Source organism: Monodon monoceros, unplaced genomic scaffold (genome assembly GCF_005190385.1).
Source record: "Monodon monoceros isolate NGI ecotype Baffin Bay Population unplaced genomic scaffold, NGI_Narwhal_1 Super_Scaffold_8, whole genome shotgun sequence".
NCBI classification, from domain to species: domain Eukaryota; kingdom Metazoa; phylum Chordata; class Mammalia; order Artiodactyla; family Monodontidae; genus Monodon; species Monodon monoceros.
Genome location: NW_021703785.1, coordinates 66603417 through 66623300, shown reverse-complemented (window position 1 = coordinate 66623300; position 19884 = coordinate 66603417). Strand labels below are relative to the sequence as shown.

The 19884-nt window shown below is 34.9% G+C and overlaps 1 protein-coding gene across 1 annotated transcript in view; it reads left to right on the top strand.

The window, feature by feature from the left end:
- BRCA2 (BRCA2 DNA repair associated) overlaps positions 1 to 19884 on the top strand; it is a 55112-nt gene that overhangs the window by 20835 nt on the left and 14393 nt on the right. The window contains exons 11-20 of the mRNA XM_029209784.1: positions 214 to 309; positions 3210 to 3279; positions 10693 to 11102; positions 11581 to 11762; positions 12514 to 12701; positions 14356 to 14526; positions 15020 to 15374; positions 17095 to 17250; positions 17354 to 17498; positions 19554 to 19675. Coding sequence (XP_029065617.1) covers positions 214 to 309; positions 3210 to 3279; positions 10693 to 11102; positions 11581 to 11762; positions 12514 to 12701; positions 14356 to 14526; positions 15020 to 15374; positions 17095 to 17250; positions 17354 to 17498; positions 19554 to 19675 — 1895 coding nt within the window. The remainder of the gene's footprint in view (positions 1 to 213; positions 310 to 3209; positions 3280 to 10692; positions 11103 to 11580; positions 11763 to 12513; positions 12702 to 14355; positions 14527 to 15019; positions 15375 to 17094; positions 17251 to 17353; positions 17499 to 19553; positions 19676 to 19884) is intronic.

Sequence of the window (19884 nt, the reverse complement as noted above, 5' to 3'; positions counted from 1 at the left end):
AATGGTCAAAAATAATAGAAATTAAATTGATGTTGAAAAATTAATTTTCTCTTTCAAAACAGAATTTTCACTATTTAAATTATAATTATGTATTTTTTAGTTAGCATATTGTAAGAGTCAGTACTTTAGTTTTAAAAAAATGGACTATAGGCTTTTTTAAAAAAAAATTTGATATTATTTGTTTTAAAAACATGTATGGAAATTTCCTTTTAGGAGAACCCCCAATCAAAAGAAACTTGTTGAATGAATTTGACAGGATAATAGAAAATCAAGGAAAATACTTAAAGGCTTCAAAAAGCACTCCAGATGGTAAAATTTGCTTTTTATCCATATCTTTTTCTATAGTTACTATACTTAGTATTCTTTAAGTTATTTTTCTTTGGGTATGTAGGTAATTGGGCACGCCTTTACAGTGTGGTTTGTTAAAGCTTACATCTTGCCTTGTTTTGTTATGTGAGCTTTTCCTTCATAATACCTAGTATAATGTGGAGGTTCTCCATAATTGAGAAATGTGAAATGATAACAAAATAATGACTTTTAAAATAAAAAGCTGTAAGAATTTAGTAAGAACTTAGTAAAATACTTTAAGCTCAGGTTCTAGAATCTCGCTGATTTCATAATATTTACATGAATCAGTTATTTAATTGAAAAACAGTGACTTTCAAATTATGTTATTTCGTATACATTTATTAGATGGGATTCTTCAGCCAGGAAGAGCTTTCCCTTAACAACTGGGGATGAACTCTATAGTTCCTCCTAAAAAGGCAGGGTAAATATTGACTTCTTTCCCTTTACTTACCCATTTTCAGAGTAAACAGTAGTTGGTGTAGTAATCACTACTAATGGTAGTAAAGGAATTTTTTTCTTAGTTGAGTAAAACTGATTTCTTAGATTTTTATTTATAATGTATATATAAAGTTTAAAAGAACACATTATAAGTAATGTATTTCTTTACAAAAGAAAACATTTTTTGTTGCTCAAATCATTTCAAATTTGAAAGTGGAAACCTCTTCAAGTATTTCCTAAGAGATTTTTTTTTAATATGCTTTAATTAACCTTTGAACACTTTCTTGCTTTTTATTTTCACAAAAAGATTTCTTAGGGAGTCGTTGTAATTCCCTGCCCCAGTTCTAGAATCCTTAGAATCTACAAAGATCCTTCCAGTGGTTAATATTTTTTAAAAAACAAAATTTGAATGCTAACTATGCTCATAACTGCTGGTGTATTTTTTATTAATGCTGCATTCTTGGTTTCTAATAACATTAACATATTTACTTATTTGCTTTATCTTCCAGCCATGGTTCTCAAACTTTCTGATCTCAGGATCTCTTTATATTCTTAAAAATTACTGAGGATCCCAAAGAGCGTTTGGTTGTGTGGATTATATCTATTTATATTTACCATATTCAACATTAAAACTGAGAAATTTTGATATTTATAAATATTAAATATTGTGCATTGGTCAGTTTGAAAATATTAGTTCAGAGTTATGCAGCTCTTCCAAACGTTGACACATTGTATTATACAATCTTAAACAATTACTTTTGTTAATGTCACCACTGATCTAATCTGAAAATTTAGTATTGGGAAATTGTCAAGCCAACAGCCAGATACAAGCGTTCCAAAATTGTCATTTTGTTTAAAAGTTTGAATTTTACAATTCAGTTTGTTTGGCAGCAAATACTCTCACTTGTTTTTTTGTAGTGATAAGCTCATTTCATTCATTTTTGAAGAAATATCTGCTGCATACCCAAGTCTGAAAGATTGTAATTTGTTGGTTATTCTTTCAAGTAAAAATGGAATTCTCTGGGACAAAAATGATTAGTGCAGTTCACATAAAGTGCATTTCCTCAAGACAATTATTGCACTAAAGTATGCAGCAGGACATACCAGCAGTGCTAATGTCAACACAGTGAGAAAGATATATATAATTTCTTCTCCTCCTCCTCCTTTTCCTTTTTCAACTTCTTCTTCTCCTTCTTCTTCTTATTATATGATGATTATTACGATAGTTTGACAGCTTGGATCCCCTTTAAGGGTTGTGGGTTCCTCCCACCCAGGGTTCCATGGATCACTTTGAGAATCACTGTCTTACAGTATATGTATAATAGCTTCAAGTTTACAATACCAGTGTTAATAAATACCAATAATAAAACTACTAAGGGAAATTTAAGAATTCTTTGCAGTTTTTGTCCTAAGAATATATACTATTCTTAATACTATGTTAATAAGAATGTGTAGTCAAAGTTCTGTGTTCAAATGCCACTCAAGATAATTATTTTGTTTGTGGTTAACAATTTAATAATTAGGTTAGATTCGTTAGTTTTCAATTTTAGGGTTTGCTTTTTCTTTTTTAATTTTATATTTGAATAAATAGAATGTTTACATAGTTCATTCATCAAAACTACAGAAAGGTTTACTTGGAGAAGCCTGATTTCCATCGCCATCTCCTCTACACTGTTCACCACCTTCCTCACTTCTTGCTCACTATCTTGATAACTATTTTAAATGGTTTTTGGTCTGTCCTTTTAGGGTTTCTTTTTGTGAAAATAAGTAAGTATGTGTATATATGTTCTCATTACCTTTCTTTCTTACTCAAAAGGTATCAGTATGCATATGGTTTTGTACCTTCTTTGTTTGTTGTTTACTTTAGAATTTATCTGAAGATCATGCCTTAATGAGTATCAAGAGATCTTCCTCGTTCTTTCTTGTGGTTGTATAGTACTTGATCATGTGGCTGTATCAGTGTATTCTGGTTTATTCAACCAATCCCGTCCCTACTAATGGACTAGTTTTGAAGATTTAAGAAGTACAAGTTACCTGCTGAGAATGAATAATATCTACAGTTTAGCTTGTCAACCTTCATAAAACTTTTAAATTTTATATTTGCATTGGCAATTCACTAACACATTTGAGTTATGATTAACATCAGCTGACTAAATTTATACTGATTTCTTATATATGTTTGCACTGTGAGTTATTTGGTATTCATCATTATCAATTTGTGAATCAAATTTTTCATGGTTATTAACTAAGCATTCATTATATGCATTGAAAAATTTTAAATGTATAATTTTCTCACATTTTTGTGTAAATATTTACAATAATGTGTAATGAACATAGGAAATAAAATCTCCCGTTAGATTTTCATTAATACATAATGTAAAAGGCATTTCATTAATACATAATGTAAAATAATATTTTTCTAGGCACAATGAAAGATAGAAGATTGTTTATGCATCACATTTCTTTAGAGCCAGTTACCTGTGGACCCTCTTGGTAAGACATGTTTAATTTTTTTTTTTTTAATTCTACTAATATAGTATAGAAAAAATGTGGGTTTTTTAAATAAATATTTCTAGAAATGCTGGCTCTAACATACAGTACAGACATTAACACTTCCCCTTTTTGAAAGCCTGCATCAGGATTAAATAATTCTGTACTTTGGTAGTACTTTATAGTGCTGTGCATATTATTATGTCATTTTTAATAACTTTGTAAAGTAGAAAAACAGATTTTATTGCAATTTTGTGGATAAGGTACTGAGGTTGAGAGAGGTTAAGGAAATTACTCAAAACCAATTAATAAAGGTGGCATATATTATATCTCAATTATATTAGTGGAAGCGAAAGAAAAATTAAAGATGGCATATGTTGAAAATATGCTTTTAGCTCTCCTCCCTCTCAAAACCCTATTAGTTACTAAGAGAATTTTTTTTAAATGTATAAATCTGTAAGTACAGTGTTGTTTCAGAAGAAACAACAAAATTTTAGAAGCTAAAAATCATAAATGATTTAGAAAGACATAGAAAGCTAAAACCTGACATTAGAGCAAGCAGAGAAGCTACTCAGTTTCCCCTAAAGAACCTGAGAAAGACTCAAATTGGCAGCAACATATAATTCTGAAGGTGAGGTAGAAAATAGGAAGATTAGTTGAAAATCTGTTTAAGAGACATCTACATTCCCTCCCCCACTGCAGGCAGGCAATTATCCCTCTTCTGTCAAAAGACCAGAAGGTCATTCTCTGGAGAAGATGAATTGGAGGGATTCTAAATTGGGGATGGGGTTGAGGGAAGATTCTGAAAAGAGAGATAAAGTAAAAATCTGGATGTCGAGTAGTGAGACTCCCTAGCCTCCTTCCCACACTTGCCTCCCAAATGCTGGCAGCCAGGCCTCTAGGCGGAAGACGAGACGATTGTTTCTGTGGGTAACAGGAATAGAAAAGACTAAAAATACTGACAGTTGTGGTTACTTAAGTTAAACTGCATACCAGATCATCAGACAGTGAAGCCAACAACTGACAAGCCCACCAGCACACAGCTTCCAGTCAGCTCTTCAGTGCTTCACACTTAAATGAGAATAGATAATCAAGGATCACTAGTCATTGGAAGAAAGCCTCTGGGAAAGATAGTATCCAAAGTACAAAAACCAACCAAAGGACAGAGAAGGAACTTAGAGGAAATACACCATGCAACAAGAAGAAAACTTCAAAAAAAGTACTAATATTTTCAGGAAAGAGAACATATTGCATCTGTAAAATAGGAACAAGTTGCTATAAGAAGAGCTCTTGGAAATTAAAAATATGATGGCACAAATAAATTAACTCAGTAGAAGAAATAGAAGATAAAAGTTATGAAAACTCCCAGAATATAGTGCAAAAAAGGAGAGGAGATGAAAAAAGAATGAAAGATAATTTTAAAAGTCCTGTGGCTCTAACATCTGAAGATTTGGACTTTGAGAAAGAAGTTAACAGAGGAGAAATACAAGTTTTCAAAGAAATAATTTAAGATATTTTATCAGTACTGAAGGACATGAGTTTCCTTGATTAAAAGGACCCTTTGAGTAAGCACATGAATAAAGATGACCTATACTAAAGTATATCCTTGTGAAATTTTAGAAAATCAGGTTTCAAATGAAGTTTCCAGAGTCATAATGGTATGAGTCCTCTCATCATTAACAGCGGAAGCTAGAAGATTATAGATTACAGAGCAATGCCTTTAAAATTCTGAAAGAAAATGATTTTCAACCTAGAATTCTACCACTGACCAAAATATCAATTAAGTGTGAGGATAAACATTTTTCAGATGTAAAGTATCAAAAGGTTTGTCTCCCACACACTTTTCTCAGGGAGCTAACTAAAGTCCATAAATCAGAAGGAGGAAGATATAGGATTTAAGAAACAGGAATTCAACATAGGAGAAAGTAAAGGGAATCATCAGGATTATACAGAAGGGGGAGATCCCAGAATTACAGCTGTGTGGCTAAACCTAGACAGGTACCCAGACCATTTTGGTAGAATAAAGCCCTGGGAGAGTTTGCCTACCAGAAAAAGATTAAAGCAGAATCTGAAGTATTTTAATGTATTAAGAAACTTCTTGGTAAAGATGGGGAATTGAGCATACTCACCTACTTTAATTGCCTCTCAGATTTTTACCAAAACAACCATGAAGGAATTCATACATACACACACACACACGTCCCCTCCCCAAAGACAGGGAGAATGGGAGAGGAGAGACCACAGTGACTACATTGTTCAAAGCATACATACAGGAGAAAACTGATTTGAAAGTGGTAGTGGGGAGAGGAGAGAACCAACCATTTTACACTAAAGAAGCCTCAGAAGCTCAGGAACTGGTGAATCTTCAGAATTGGGTGGTGAGGGACTTCCCTCGTGGCACAGTGGTTAAGAATCCGCCTGCCAGTGCAGGGGACATGGGTTTGAGCCCTGGTCTGGGAAGATCCTACATGGCGTGGAACAGCTATGCCCATGCGCCACAACTACCGAGCCTGCACTCTAGAGCCCGCAAGCTACAACTACTGAAGCCTGCGCTCCTAGAGCCCATGCTCCGCAACAATAGAAGTCACTACAATGAGAAGCCTGTGCACTGCAATGAAGAGTAGCCCCTGCTCGCCACAGCTAGAGAAAGCCCGCACACAGCAGCAAAGACCCAACACAGCCAAAAATAAATAAGAAAAAAAAGAAAGAAAAAGTAATTGGGTGGTGAAGAAGGAGCCAAAATAAGGGTATATAGGTTGAAAATCTATTTAAGATGCCGTCAAATCCCCTCCTTCACTCCGTGAAGCTGGGCACTACCTCTTATGCACTCTAACAAAAGACTAGAGGTTAACTGTCCAGGGAGGGTACAATACAGGGTTTCTTTATTGAACACACTAGGCACAGTGGAAGGCAGGAGTAATATACTGACGGCAAGGGGATCAGGTTAATGTGTGCACACTGAATGTTGGGGGGCTCTCCTCCCCAGGTCTTCTTCCCCCACTCAGCTTCCAGAATGCTGGTAGCTAAGTTTTCACTATTAGAAGCTTCCAGTTAATCTACAGTGTTGCTTACAATCAGTAACGGTGTACCAAAGGCTTCCAGACAGCTCTGTGATCCCCGATGCTTAAATATGAACAGACAACCAAAGATTACCGAACATCACAAAAACCAAAAATGAAATAACCAAAAATCAAACTAATGAAAATAACTTAGAAGACACACTATTCAAGGAGCAGAATGAAAAGAGAATTATATGTATAAAGCTGAGAGTTTGGGTGTGAATGAATGATAGGTACATAGAAAAGCAGCAGAGTTTAAAAAAAATAATAACCCGATGGAAAGCAAAAGTTGTAAAGATAGGAAGTACAATGAGAATGTACTACATATTAATACCACATATACTTTTTACTAATATAACACACTTAGCTGTAAAAAGTATTTAGTCATAATATAAATGTGAAATATTGACAGAATCGAATACATAACTTGAGAAGATGAGGAAAGGAGAGAGAGAAAGAGTGTTTGGTAAAGTGGAAGTAGTCTTGTGGGAGCTAAATCTTCATTCTCCATGGTGGCCTTTCAATAGAAAAAAGCCCAGAAGAAGCAGTTACTGAGGTGTCACTTATAGATAATGGATGTGAATATCACAGAAGCATCTCAAATTGTAGACAGCAGTTGTAAAATCTTTTCTAATGGTAAATTTTTAAGCCCAAACATATGGTTTAAATTGCATTAATGTTATCTTTTCAAAAATAACTACTTGTGACATTGTTGAAAAAGTCATCGAACTGTATTCTGGAATATATTTTTCAGCAGGCTACTAATATACATGTTTTGAATGTAGAAATCCAGGTGATTTTTAAAATTTTCACTTTCAAAAGTAGGTTGTAATATTAAAAATAAAGTAAATGCTTACTTATCTACATATTACCTTAATTTACTCATATGATGGGAAAATAGTTTTATGCATTTAACAAACAGGTATTAAGCACCTTTTCAAAGTATCTAATTTATACTGTGTTGATAGATGAAAAGATATGTAAGTCCAAGTCAGATTGCTTGTCTTGGAGCCAGGCATGAAAAGAATTATTGTGCTATAAATACTAAAATGAATATAATAAAGTGATGTGAGAGCATAGAAAAATTGGCAGCTTAATTATGTGACCAAAGCTTAATAGGAAAAGTACTTTAGATGGAATGTAAAGAATGCTGGTTAAAGAGGGCATTCCAAACCTGGAAACAGTAAGGAGTTGTGTGACTTTCATCATGGGATTTGGCAGGCTGGGGGTGGGCTGAGGATGAAGAAACACAAAGAAATGGGGAGAGTAGGACCAAGAAGGAAGCCTCCTGTATGTCATTTCTGACAAGTCGAAACCTGGATAGGCGATACTTTGTCTTTGGAAGTTTAAGAAGAGACGCGACGTAACCAGATTCGTGTTTTAGAAACAGACCAGAGAGAAAATGTTGCAAGGAGATTAGTAAGGAAGTAAAGGCCTTAGTTTAGTTAATACATGTGGTAGAGAGTGAGTGGAAGACAGATTCAAGATTTGGCCAGAGAGTCATTAACTGAGAGTGGCAAAATATCTCCATGTGGATTCAAATAGAGGTCTTGATCATAACTTGCAAAGCAAACTCCTCATTTTCACAATATTTTTCATTTTAAAAACATTGGAGTGAAAAATCAGTGAAAGTAAGTTTTGGAGTACACAGGTTTATTCATTCCTGTGCACTTGATCTCATCTAGGTCTATTCAAGAAAACCAGTCCAGCCATTGTCCCCTCTCTCTCCTGCACTGATCATTTTTCCACCTTACTGGATTAGTCCCATCAGTGTAGGTAGTTGCTATAAATCTCCCATCTTGAAAAGAAAAGCCTTTCTTGACTCCTCTTATCCCACCAGTCCATTTCTATGCCCCACTTAAAGCACATCTCATGAGAATTGTCTCAACTCACTTTCTCTACTTCATCTCTTCCCTTTCTCTCCTGAGCCCATCCCAGTCTTTCATCACTACCCACTACCCCTCATCAAGATTACCAGTTACCATTTTCTTTACTCTGGCTTCTGGGACATCTGTCTTACGTCTCCTCCTATCCCACTGGCTGTTCTTTCTTACTCTCCTTTGCTAATTCTTCCCCTAACTGCTAAATGTTAAATACCCCCATGGTTCAGCTCCAGATGGCTTCTCTTCCTGCCCTTCCTCCCTAGTATCTCATCCACTCTCATGACTCTGTATACCATCTATTTGGTGACAGCTCCAAAATTAATATCTTTAGCCCAGATTTCTTCCCTGAACAACATATTTATTCATTCAGGTACCTACTTGACATTTTTATTTGGGTGACTTACAGATATCTTAAATGTAACATCTCCAAAGCTGATATTCTTTCCCGTTACTTGTTTTCCTATAAATGTAAAAGTCTAACAACTCTGCTTTCAAAATATACCCCAAATCCAATCACTTCTCACCATTTCCACCCTTAACACCTGGTTCAAGTCACCATAAAACTGTCTACATTATTTCAACAGAACTGGTCTTCCTGCTTCCTACTTTGCCTCCCCCCACCTCCCAATACACAGTGAATTTTCAGCAAAGAAGCCAGAGGGATCCTTTTAAATATAAGGCAGATTATGTCATTTCTGGACTCAAAAACTGTTCCATGACTTCCCATCTCATAGTACAAGCCAGAAGTCCTTACCATGGTATGCAGGTTCTTTGTGATCTGGCCTTTTTGCTACCTTTCCAGTCTCACCTGCTAACTTTCCCCTTGCCTACTCTGCTCCAGGCATACTTGTGTCTAGCCCAGTACGTGATGTCTACTCTGCCTGTAGCAGTCTTCTCCCAAATCTCTTCATGGCTTTCCCTCTCACTTCCTTTAGGTCTCTGTATAAATATCACCTTGTCAATAATGTTTTCCTTACCAGCCTATATAAAATATCATTTATTTATTTCTGCTGGACACACTTCCTGTCCCCCTTACCATGCTTTAATTTTCTCCATAGCATATATAATACCAATTGACATATTTACTTGTTTGTCTGTTCCCCCCCACTAGAATGTAGACTCTATGATTTTGTTTCATTTGTCACTATATCCCCCAGCCAGAACACTGCCTGGCAAGTAGTAGGAACACATTAAATATTTGCTGGATAGATGAATGGATAACTAAATAAGTTGTAGGGTAACTTCAAGTTCCATGGGCATAGGGTTGGGTAAAAGGAAGTATGGGGTTTTCAACAAAATATCGAGGAAGAACATGTACGCTAGGGAAGGTGTACATGCTTAGTTTAGTTTGGGACATGCTTAGTTTGAGATGAGTGTGGAACATTTAGTTTGGGACATGCTTAGTTTGAGATGAGTGTGGAACATCAAGATAGGGATGTCTGGTACTAGATGCAGTTCAAAGTATAGGAATAACACCTGGGGAATGTCGGGCATAAAGATACAGATTGATATTTTTATTGTTAGATGGTAATTTAAGCAATGTAAGTGACTCATATCACCCAGGGGAAGTGTCTAGGGAAGAAATCCAACTTTGGAGGCAGGAAGATTTTTAAGAGAAAGAGGAAAAGAACAGTTAAAAAAAAAAAGGAAAGAAAGAAAAAGAGGGACAATCGTGGTGTAAATATTCGCGGTGAGAATTTTAAAAAGGAACAAGTTGTGAAAACTGTTAGAGGTCAAGCAGAATGAGTTCACACATGAAGCTTTTTTTAATTTTGGTATTGGGAGGTCATTAGCAACTTTATTGAGAAAAGTTTCTATAGAATAGTGGGGAAAATGAGAGTTCAGAGAGTGGAAAGTGAGGAAGTGAAAATAGCTAGTTTAGATTACCTATGGAGGAAGGTTGGCCATGAGGGGTACGTAACAGTATCCGCTTGAAAGGGAGATAAGGTTGAGAAAAAAGTCAAGAGTGGGCAAGGCTTTCTGAATGAAAAAGGTGTAACAGATGATAGAGAAAGGAAGGAGATGGAATAATCATTGCAAGAGTGGGGCTCCCGAGGAGACTGGGATACTAGATGGGGTCAAGAATACAGGTGAAGAGGTTACCATGAGAAGAGGACGGGTAGACAGATGTCTGGCGAAGGAGGTAAGTGAGGAGCTGTGATAGACCTGGAAGAGACAGACGGGGGAATCCAGGTTTGACAGATTCTCTTCTCTCATGTTTGTAGGTGGTAAAGTCAAAGGCTGGGAGTCAGTGTGTGAGAGATAGTTACAGACTTGGAGAGTGTGGTATTGTTTTGGAGGGCAACCATGATGAAATGCAGAACGGTTACCAGAATAGGATTGCCATGTAGCAATTGAGGGTCTACGAAAAAAAATACATATTCCAAAACATTTTTATATATATATATATATATATATATATATGTACATTTACTGGTAAATAATCAAGCTTAAATATTTTCTCCCCATTGTAGCACAAGTACGGAAAGGCGAGAAATGCAGAATCCAAATTTCACTGCATCTGGTCAAGAATTTCTATCTAAATCTCATTTTTCTGAACACCCGACCTTGGAAAAGTCTTCAAGCAGTTTATCAGTTTCAGGGCAGCCACTTTGTAAGGTTCCTGCCCCAAGAAATGAAAAAAGGAGACACTCGATAACTACAGGCAAACCAATGAAAGTCTTTGTCCCACCTTTTAAAACTAAATCACATGTTCACAGAGATGAACAGTGTGTTAACAGGAATACTAATTTCGAGGAAAACAAACAAAAACAAAAAAACATAGATGAACATGGCTCTGGTGATCATGAAAATAATGTTAATGACAGTGAAATTCATCAAACAACAACTATGCTTTTCACAAAGGGTGAAGAAGAACCTTTAGGTATTGTGTGAAAATTTGTGTTGACGTATTTTTGCCTTTCAGATATATATATTTCTTATGTTAAATAACACCTTGCGGATTTTTGCCCCTTTTATGATGATTACTAATTTCAAAACCTTTTGTATTGCTTTAGATATTTCTGTCCAAAGATTAAGTTTAAATTACTCTAATGTTTTCTTTCAAAGGTAGCTAACTGTAGACATTCTTCTTAAAAAAAAAAAAAAAGCTATTAGACATGCAGTCTAGGACAGCTATTATTGGATTATGATTTTTATCAGGCTACTAATTTTCTTCCAAATTCGAAATAAAAATACTCTATTTCTGTTCTTTTAGAAACGTTTATCAAGTAGAAGCTTTTTTTCATCCCTTAAGATTTAAAGTTAGAGCAAATTGATATATATCATTTTATAAAACAAGGGTTGTGCTTTTAAATTTTATATTCAATTTTACTTTTTGTTAATTATTTATTCTTTAATAGATTTAATTACAAATCTTCAGACTGCCAGAGATATACAGGATATGCGAATTAAAAAGAAACAAAGGCAACGTATTTTTCCACAGCCAGGTAGTCTGTATCTTGCAAAAACATCCACTATGCCTAGAATCTCTCTGAAAGTAGCAGTAGAAGGCCGAGTCCCCACTGCATGTTCTCATAAACAGGTATGCTTTTGTCTGTAATGCTAATTAATAGCTTTTATAGCAATGTGTAACTTTATTTCATTAACTGGCATCTTCAAATTGTTTAAAGAAAACAAATTGATGCAGAAATGGATGAGTAAAATCATCTTGCTTCTTAATCAGCCTGCAGTGGCAACCTCCTTCTCCTCTGCTGTCTTATCCTAAAGTGATCAGTGCTTCAAAATTACAATTTCTCTTTCGACTTCAAAATGTATTCATTTTATTACTATAAGTGCTCTCAGCTGGGTGTTAAAGTAGTCTCATTGAATTTAAAGTGTGAATGACTCATAACCCTGAACCTGCTAAGAGCCATTTACATTTTTAAAAGGATTCTTATTAAGCCAGTACTATCTAGTTGGAATTTGGAGCAATGGAGAGGTGAGAGTCTGGGCCTCTTCTGAGTTTTTTAACTTAAGAGGTTTTCTTAAACATTAAATTACTTTTTTATCCCCACAACGACTTCCTATGGCAGATGTAGCAGGAGGCATGTACATAAGAGGAATGGGAAAGGTGCAGCAGACTCTTGAATGTATAGGTCATTTATATTATGTAAAAATTTTTTGGCTCCTAGTAAGTAAGTTACATATTTTTATAGTGAATATTTTCATATTTAAATGAAAAACTTTGGGTAGATTCAGTTTGGGTGTATTATAATTTTTTTTTTCTGTGAAACATTCTTTTGTTTGATGTTTCTTACTCATTATCAAATTTTTCTATCATTTATTTTGTGCAGCTATATAGGTACGGTGTTTCTAAACATTGTGTAAAAATTAACAGCAAAAATGCAGAGTCTTTTCAGTTTCACACTCAGGATTATTTTGGTAAGGAAAGTTTATGGGCTGGAAAGGGAATACAGTTGGCTGATGGTGGATGGCTCATACCCTCCAATGATGGAATGGCTGGAAAAGAAGAATTTTATAGGTACTCTCTGCAAAAAGAAATTTTGTATTAACTAACTTTTGTATGTTCCATCATCTCTCTTTTCCTCACAAGTCCCTTTTTATCTTTCCTTATCTCTCCTGAACTTAAAAATTTGGCTAGAAATCAAAAGTTTATACATTGAATCATTTTAAGTACATGTGGTTCACTTGATATTCTGTTGAAATCTTTTGAAAAGTGAATTTTGGTTTGTCTTAGGATTTAGTGAATTGGTTTTTCTTAAATTAGGACATTATAGCTTTTATAAAATAAAAACTGATAAGAAAAGTTAAGTGTGAGTTGGCCTTATCGTAAACCCACACACATGTGTATACTTGTGTGGATATTCTCTTTCATTGTGTATTTCATAAGTAAATATAAAATATAAAAAATAAAGTTAAACAGAAATACTTAAATATCAGTAATACCAAGTGACTAGAAAACTCCAGTGCCCTAAAAAATCAACAGTTTAGGAACCATATATCCTCTTAGGATTCTAGTGTTTATACAAACATAATTTTAAATGTTTGCTATCAGGGAGGTATTACCTCATGCCAATGACAAGAGATAGGAAACCTTTCTCCTGTGCCCTTATTTTTGAGATCTCGGTATATCTTTCTAAAGTTTATAGTTTTGAGAAAAGTGTTAAAATATTTTTTTCCTTAAATTTTTGTTATGTTTTTGGAGTATTTTAAAACACGAATGTTATTTACATCTTGGTACTTGTCCCACATAACAAATATCAGCTGTTGATTCTAGTTGGAAAAGTAACAGCTGTATCACTTAATTGTATTAGGTAGACTGCATAGTGTAGAGGTTGAGTGATTACTCTGTAATCAGGTGGGCATGGTTCAAACTGCGTTGTTGAGGCTCAAGCTGTGTTTTTGATCATTCAGCAAATATTTATTGAGAACCTACTATGTGTCCGATACTATCTTGGGTACTAGGGATAGCAAGACAAAAAAATCTCTGCCCTAATAAATCATATATTCTAGTTTGGGACAGGGAAAGAAAATTTTAAAAGGGAATAAGTAAATGGTATAATGTATTAAAAAGTGATAAATACTTTGAAGATAAAGCTGGAAAAAGGGGGTAAGAGAGAGTTAGGTGAGGAGAGGTATACAGTTTTTTAAATAGAGTAAGAAGGCAATGTGTAAGGGCACTGATGCTGGTGGCTGGTAAGTAGGAGGGTGGAAGCTTATGGAAGTTCTCTTTTAATTACTTCTGTTTATGTAGTGCTGAGAGTGAGAATGGGAAAGGAGGAGGAGTTGTAGATTTGAGCAGAAAGGGCTCAAGTTGTAGATTTGAGCAGAAAGGGCTCAAGAAGAGAACCAGGACTAGAGAAGGAAGTTCTTAGGTGATTTCTAAAAACAATCTCTTTGATAAGAAATATATAATCTAAAATATAATTATTTTACAGTCAGGATCTCATTTTCCAGTTGAAATAATTGTATTGACTAACATGTTAAGTGAAATTTTTATTAGCATATTTTGATACATGTCATTTTCTAAAATTATAATACTTATGACGTTAACTCATAACAACTTATTGAATGATCTTGTACAATTTAGTTTTTGTGCAAAGAATAGCTGGGGTTATTGAATTCAGTATCATCTTACCTGGTTTTTATTATTTCTTCTACCTTTATTTGTTCAGAGCCCTGTGTGACACCCCAGGTGTGGATCCAAAGCTTATTTCTAGAGTTTGGGTCTATAATCATTATAGATGGATTATATGGAAACTGGCAGCTATGGAATTTGCCTTTCCTAAAGAATTTGCTAATAGATGCCTAAGCCCAGAAAGGGTACTTCTTCAACTCAAATACAGGCAAGTTTAAAGCTCTATATTATGTAATCATATATTGTATGGGTCAGACTTCTGTGCTGTCTGTGACTTGCACATCAGAGTCAGTTGTTGGTGACAGCTGCCATCCCACACTGCTGTTCAGTTGTATAGCGCAGTTCTCTTGTCACCCTCCAGCCCCCACTTAAGAGCAGTCACACATTCATACACCCTATGCTTCCCTCTTCTCCCACCCTCTCCTTAACCTCTTGGCACATGAGAAGAATATGAATTACTAATTTGATCGGCTCTTCAGGGATTGCTAGTAAAGCATTTTTGCATTTTGGGGGTTTTAATATTTAATTCATATTTTAGCAGTATAAAACTTAATATATTACCAGCTACCAAATTTTAAATTCTCTTCAGTCTCAGTATTCAATAAAGGTATTTAATTTTTATTCTCAATTATTCGGTGACTTTTTTTTACAATGAAATTCTAGACCCACAATTTCTAAAATAATTCTTTTTTTCCTTTTAGGTATGATATGGAAATTGATAGAAGCAGAAGATCAGCTATAAAAAAGATAACGGAAAGGGATGACACAGCTGCAAAAACGCTTGTTCTCTGTGTTTCTGAAATAATTTCATTAAGCACAAATATATCTGAAACTTCCAGCAGTAAAACTAATAGTATGGATACCACAAAAGTGGCCGTTGTCGAACTTACAGATGGATGGTATGCTATTAAGGCCCAGGTGGATCCTCCCCTCTTAGCTCTCTTAAAGAACAGTAGACTAACTGTGGGTCAGAAGATCATAATTCACGGAGCAGAGCTGGTGGGCTCTCCTGATGCCTGTACGCCTCTTGAAGCCCCAGAATCTCTTATGTTAAAGGTAAATTAAATTAATGTACACTTGGTAAAAATCAGTCACTGATTCAGTTAAATTCTAGAGAGAGTTTCCATTTAAATTTTAAAATTTACTTATGCCTATTAAGGATGCTTCGTTTCTTGAAAATGTACTGATACTGTTATTAGTTTAAGTGGCATATTTCTCAGATAGTTAAATATTTGTGTTTTTGGAAAGCCAGAGATATTTACTGAGCTGAAATAATGCAGTTGCAGTTAAAGAGCAGGAGTAAATTTGCACCGGATGTTTGATTTTGGTACCTATGGCCCTCATGTTGTCCTCACAGTATTGCTCTGCTTCCACCGTGATTACTTGGCCAAATCTCTGTTCCAGTATGATTAGAACATTAGATTTCAGTGATTCTTGTATATAGAATACTAAAGTACACCTTTCATCTGTATGTAGATTTAAACCTAGATAACAGGACTTTGTTATGTTGAATAGTCTGTAATATTGCTATCAGAAATGACTGCTAATGTTGCACATTCAGATTCACTTTTGAGGTAATCTTGTAAAGAATTTACTTCTGTTGTATTCTGGATCACTGTAATTCAGGAAAGCATTTTAATAAATCAATCATTTTTAAGTTAAAGAGATAATTTGTCATTAACTTGGGTTGCTTTTAGTCAAGCTGAAACAGGCTTTTGTTTTATGTTGCTTAGAATATCAAAGTTGCACTGGCTTTCAATTTTTGTTTTGTTTTTATCAAATCAGTATATGTGCATAATTTCAAAACTCAAGTAAAATAAGGTATATAGCCCCCCACACACAAAAGCAGTCACTGATGCAACCCTGCCTAACCCCCCTTCATGCTCCCCAAAGGCAGCCACTTCCAATCCCTTTGGCTGTTTCTTTTGCTTATACTGTTAGGTCTTCTTTTCACCTTCAGTTTAGACATTAACTGTTAGCTTCCTGCTATGAAAGATGAGGAGTGAAGTCAGTATTCAATGTTTATGTTATAGTGACTATGAAAAATATTTTTTGCAACTCAGCATACAGTATACCATGATTACATTTCCTTTCTTTACAACTTACTGCTTTCCCTGGAGTTATTAACTGTCTTGTCTTTCTTAAATTTTCTTTATCCTTATTACCAACTCATTCCCACACAGGAGCCATATAAAAATTGTCTCACTATGTTAAAATACCTTTATCAGTTCCATTTCTTTTTCTTGGAGATTCCTTGGATCTCTCCATGTTCCTGCTCAGTTCTGAACTGGTTATCTTCTATGTATGCTGCACAGTTATTCTTGAAATTATTTTCACCTCTTTCTGAGTTAGAAAGCCCTATACTCTGAATTCCATACCTTTCTAGATGTATTCCCTAGCTTTAAGGGCACACAACTGCCAGAGGCTTCTTGAGAAAGGAAACATGCAGTTTTTTTTTTTATCTTATTACAAGATTGGCTGAATATAGAATTTGAGGTTGAAATACTATAATTCTTTCAGAATTTTGAAGACATTTCCTCTATCACCTTCTTGCTTCTGGTATAGTTTCTGTTAAGTTCAGTGCTGGTCTTATTCCCAGTCCTTTACTATGTGATCTGTTCCTAAGACGTTTTTAAGATTGTCTCCATCACTCTGAAATTTCACAATGAGGTGATTTGGTGTCAGCCGTAAAAGCAGGAAAATTATTATAAAATCTGAAATAGAATTGAATACAGGTATATATTTAACTTATAAATCAATTTATTAATTTGTCCAGATTTCTGCTAACAGTACTCGGCCTGCTTGCTGGTATGCCAAACTCGGATTCTTTTCCAATCCTAGACCTTTTCCTCTTCCCTTGTCATCACTTTTCAGCGATGGAGGAAATGTTGGTTGTGTTGACATAATTATTCAAAGAGCATACCCTATACAGGTATGATGTATTCTTGAAACTTACTCTGTATTTCTTTCTTTAGAGACAATTAATTTGAATGATTGCTCCCTACCCTGTATTTCTGTTTGACACATTATTACAGTGGATGGAGAAGACATCATCTGGATTATACATATTTCGCAATGAAAGAGAAGAAGAAAAGGAAGCAACAAAATATGCAGAAGCCCAACAAAAGAAACTGGAAGCCCTGTTCACTAAAATTCAAGCAGAATTTGAAGAGCATGAAGGTAAAATGAGTTGTATTTACAAGATCTTTTTTTCAGAGTTTTAGAGGCTTCTAACTGGGTGAATTGTCTTTATTTTGAGTAATAGATTTTTTTTTCTAATTCTGAATTTGAATTTTTCCTGATTTGAAAAAAAATATATTACATAGGTAAACAGATAAGCATTGAATTGGCCCCCAAATATCACATCCTTATTCAACATAGTGAGCTTTTAGATCCTCACAAATTGTCTTAGGCAATTAAACATTACATACCTACAGCACTTTTCAGAAGTCTTAATTAAACTGGCCCATAAGCTTTACTAAAGTAAATACTAAAGTATTTGTAGCATCGATTTTTGGTATTAGAGGAAAAAAAGCCACAAGGGAAAGAACTATCAAATTATTCTCCCCAAGCCGTTTGTCATTCTCTTTCCTCTGTGTCCTTATATACTTTATAGAACTTGCATTTTTGCTGTTGTAGTTGTTGATCTTTATGTTTTTATACCTGGAACTAGAGCTTATTTTCCCTGTGGCATCAATTTGAATAATAAAAATCATAGTGTTTTATGCTTAAAGGATGTGAAATTTTACTTTTTTTATCTACCCTTTTTTATTGCAGAAAATTTTGTGTTCTGCATTTCTTCATGATTTTCTTTATTTTTTTTTGAATTTTATTTTTTATACAGCAGGTCCTTATTAGTCATCAGTTTTATACACATCAGTGTATATATGTCAATCCCAATCTCCTGATTCATCACACCACCACCACCACCCCCTGTTGCTTTCCCCCCTTGGTGTCCATACACTTGTTGTCTACATCTGTGTCTCAATTTCTACCCTGCAAACCGGTTCATCTGTACATTTTTCTAGGTTCCACATACATGTGTTAATATACGATATTTGTTTTTCTCTTTCTGACTTGCTTCACTCTGTATGACAGTCTCTAGACCCATCCACGTCTCTACAAATGACCCAATTTCATTCCTTTTTATGGCTGAGTAATATTCCATTGCATATATGTGCCACATCTTCTTTATCCATTCATTTGTCAATGGGCATTTAGGTTGCTTCCATGACCTGGCTATTGTAAATAGTGCTGCAGTGAACATTGGGGTGCATGTGTCTTTTTGAATCATGGTTTTCTCTGGGTATATGCCTAGTAATGGGATTGCTGGGTTGCATGGTAGTTCTATTTTTAGTTTTTTAAGGAACCTCCATACTGTTCTCCATAGTGGCTATATGAGTTTACATTCCCACCAACAGTGCAAGAGGGTTCCTTTTCTCCACACCCTCTCCAGCATTTGTTGTTTGTAGATTTTCTGATGATGCCCATTCTAACTGGTGTGAGGTGATACCTCACTGTAGTTTTGATCTGCATTTCTCTAATAATTAGTGATGTTGAGCAGCTTTTCATGTGCTTCTTGGCCATCTGTATGTCTTCTTTGGAGAAATGTCTATTTAGGTCTTCTGCCCATTTTTGGATTGGGTTGCTTGTTTCTTTAATATTGAGCTGCATGAGCTGTTTATATATTTTGGAGATTAATCCTTTGTCTGTTGATTTGTTTGCAAATATTTTCTCCCATTCTGAGGGTTGTCTTTTCGTCTTGATTGTAGTTTCCTTTGCTTTGCAAAAGCTTTTAAGTTTCATTAAGGTCCCATTTGTTTATTTTTGTTTTTATTTGCATTACTCTAGGAGGTGGATCTCATGATTTTCTTCATTGTTTAACTTCATGTTCTAAATAAATTTGCAGGAAAATGGGACTCAATATTTGATTTGCTTAAAATTATCACTAGCTCATAATTAAGTGAATCATGAAATCATTTACTTACATGAAATCACTTTCATGTAAATCATGTAAATTTCATGTAAATCATGAAATTTACAAATTGCTCTAATGAAGTAAACTCTTTGTAGGAGAACTTATTAAACTAGTTTCAAATTTTCCTGGAGAACTTTTAGCAGATAAGTGGTTTATTTTTAACCTTCCTTCTTTGGGTGTTTTTTTTTTGTTGAGTTCTCTAGTTTTCAGAGTTCTTAAATTTATAGTTCAGCTAATTAGTGTTGCTTTTTTCCTAGAAAATATAACAGAACGATGTATACCATCACGTGCACTAACAAGACAGCAAGTCCATGCTCTGCAAGATGGTGCAGAACTTTATGAAGCTGTGAAGGATTCACCAGATCCAAGTTACCTTGAGGTGAGAGAGTAAGCTGGCCTACAGTGAGGCTAATCTTCATCCTTCAAGGTGGAAAGCTATGGTCACTCATCTGGCCATTACAGGAAGCACTGTGTTGAAATGCTGTGTTTCTCCAAGGGATGTGTACCTCAGTGATGGGGTCCTCAGTGATGTACCAAACCAGGGTGCTACATTTCTACTTCTGTACCAAATAGAGGATGAGAGGGTTA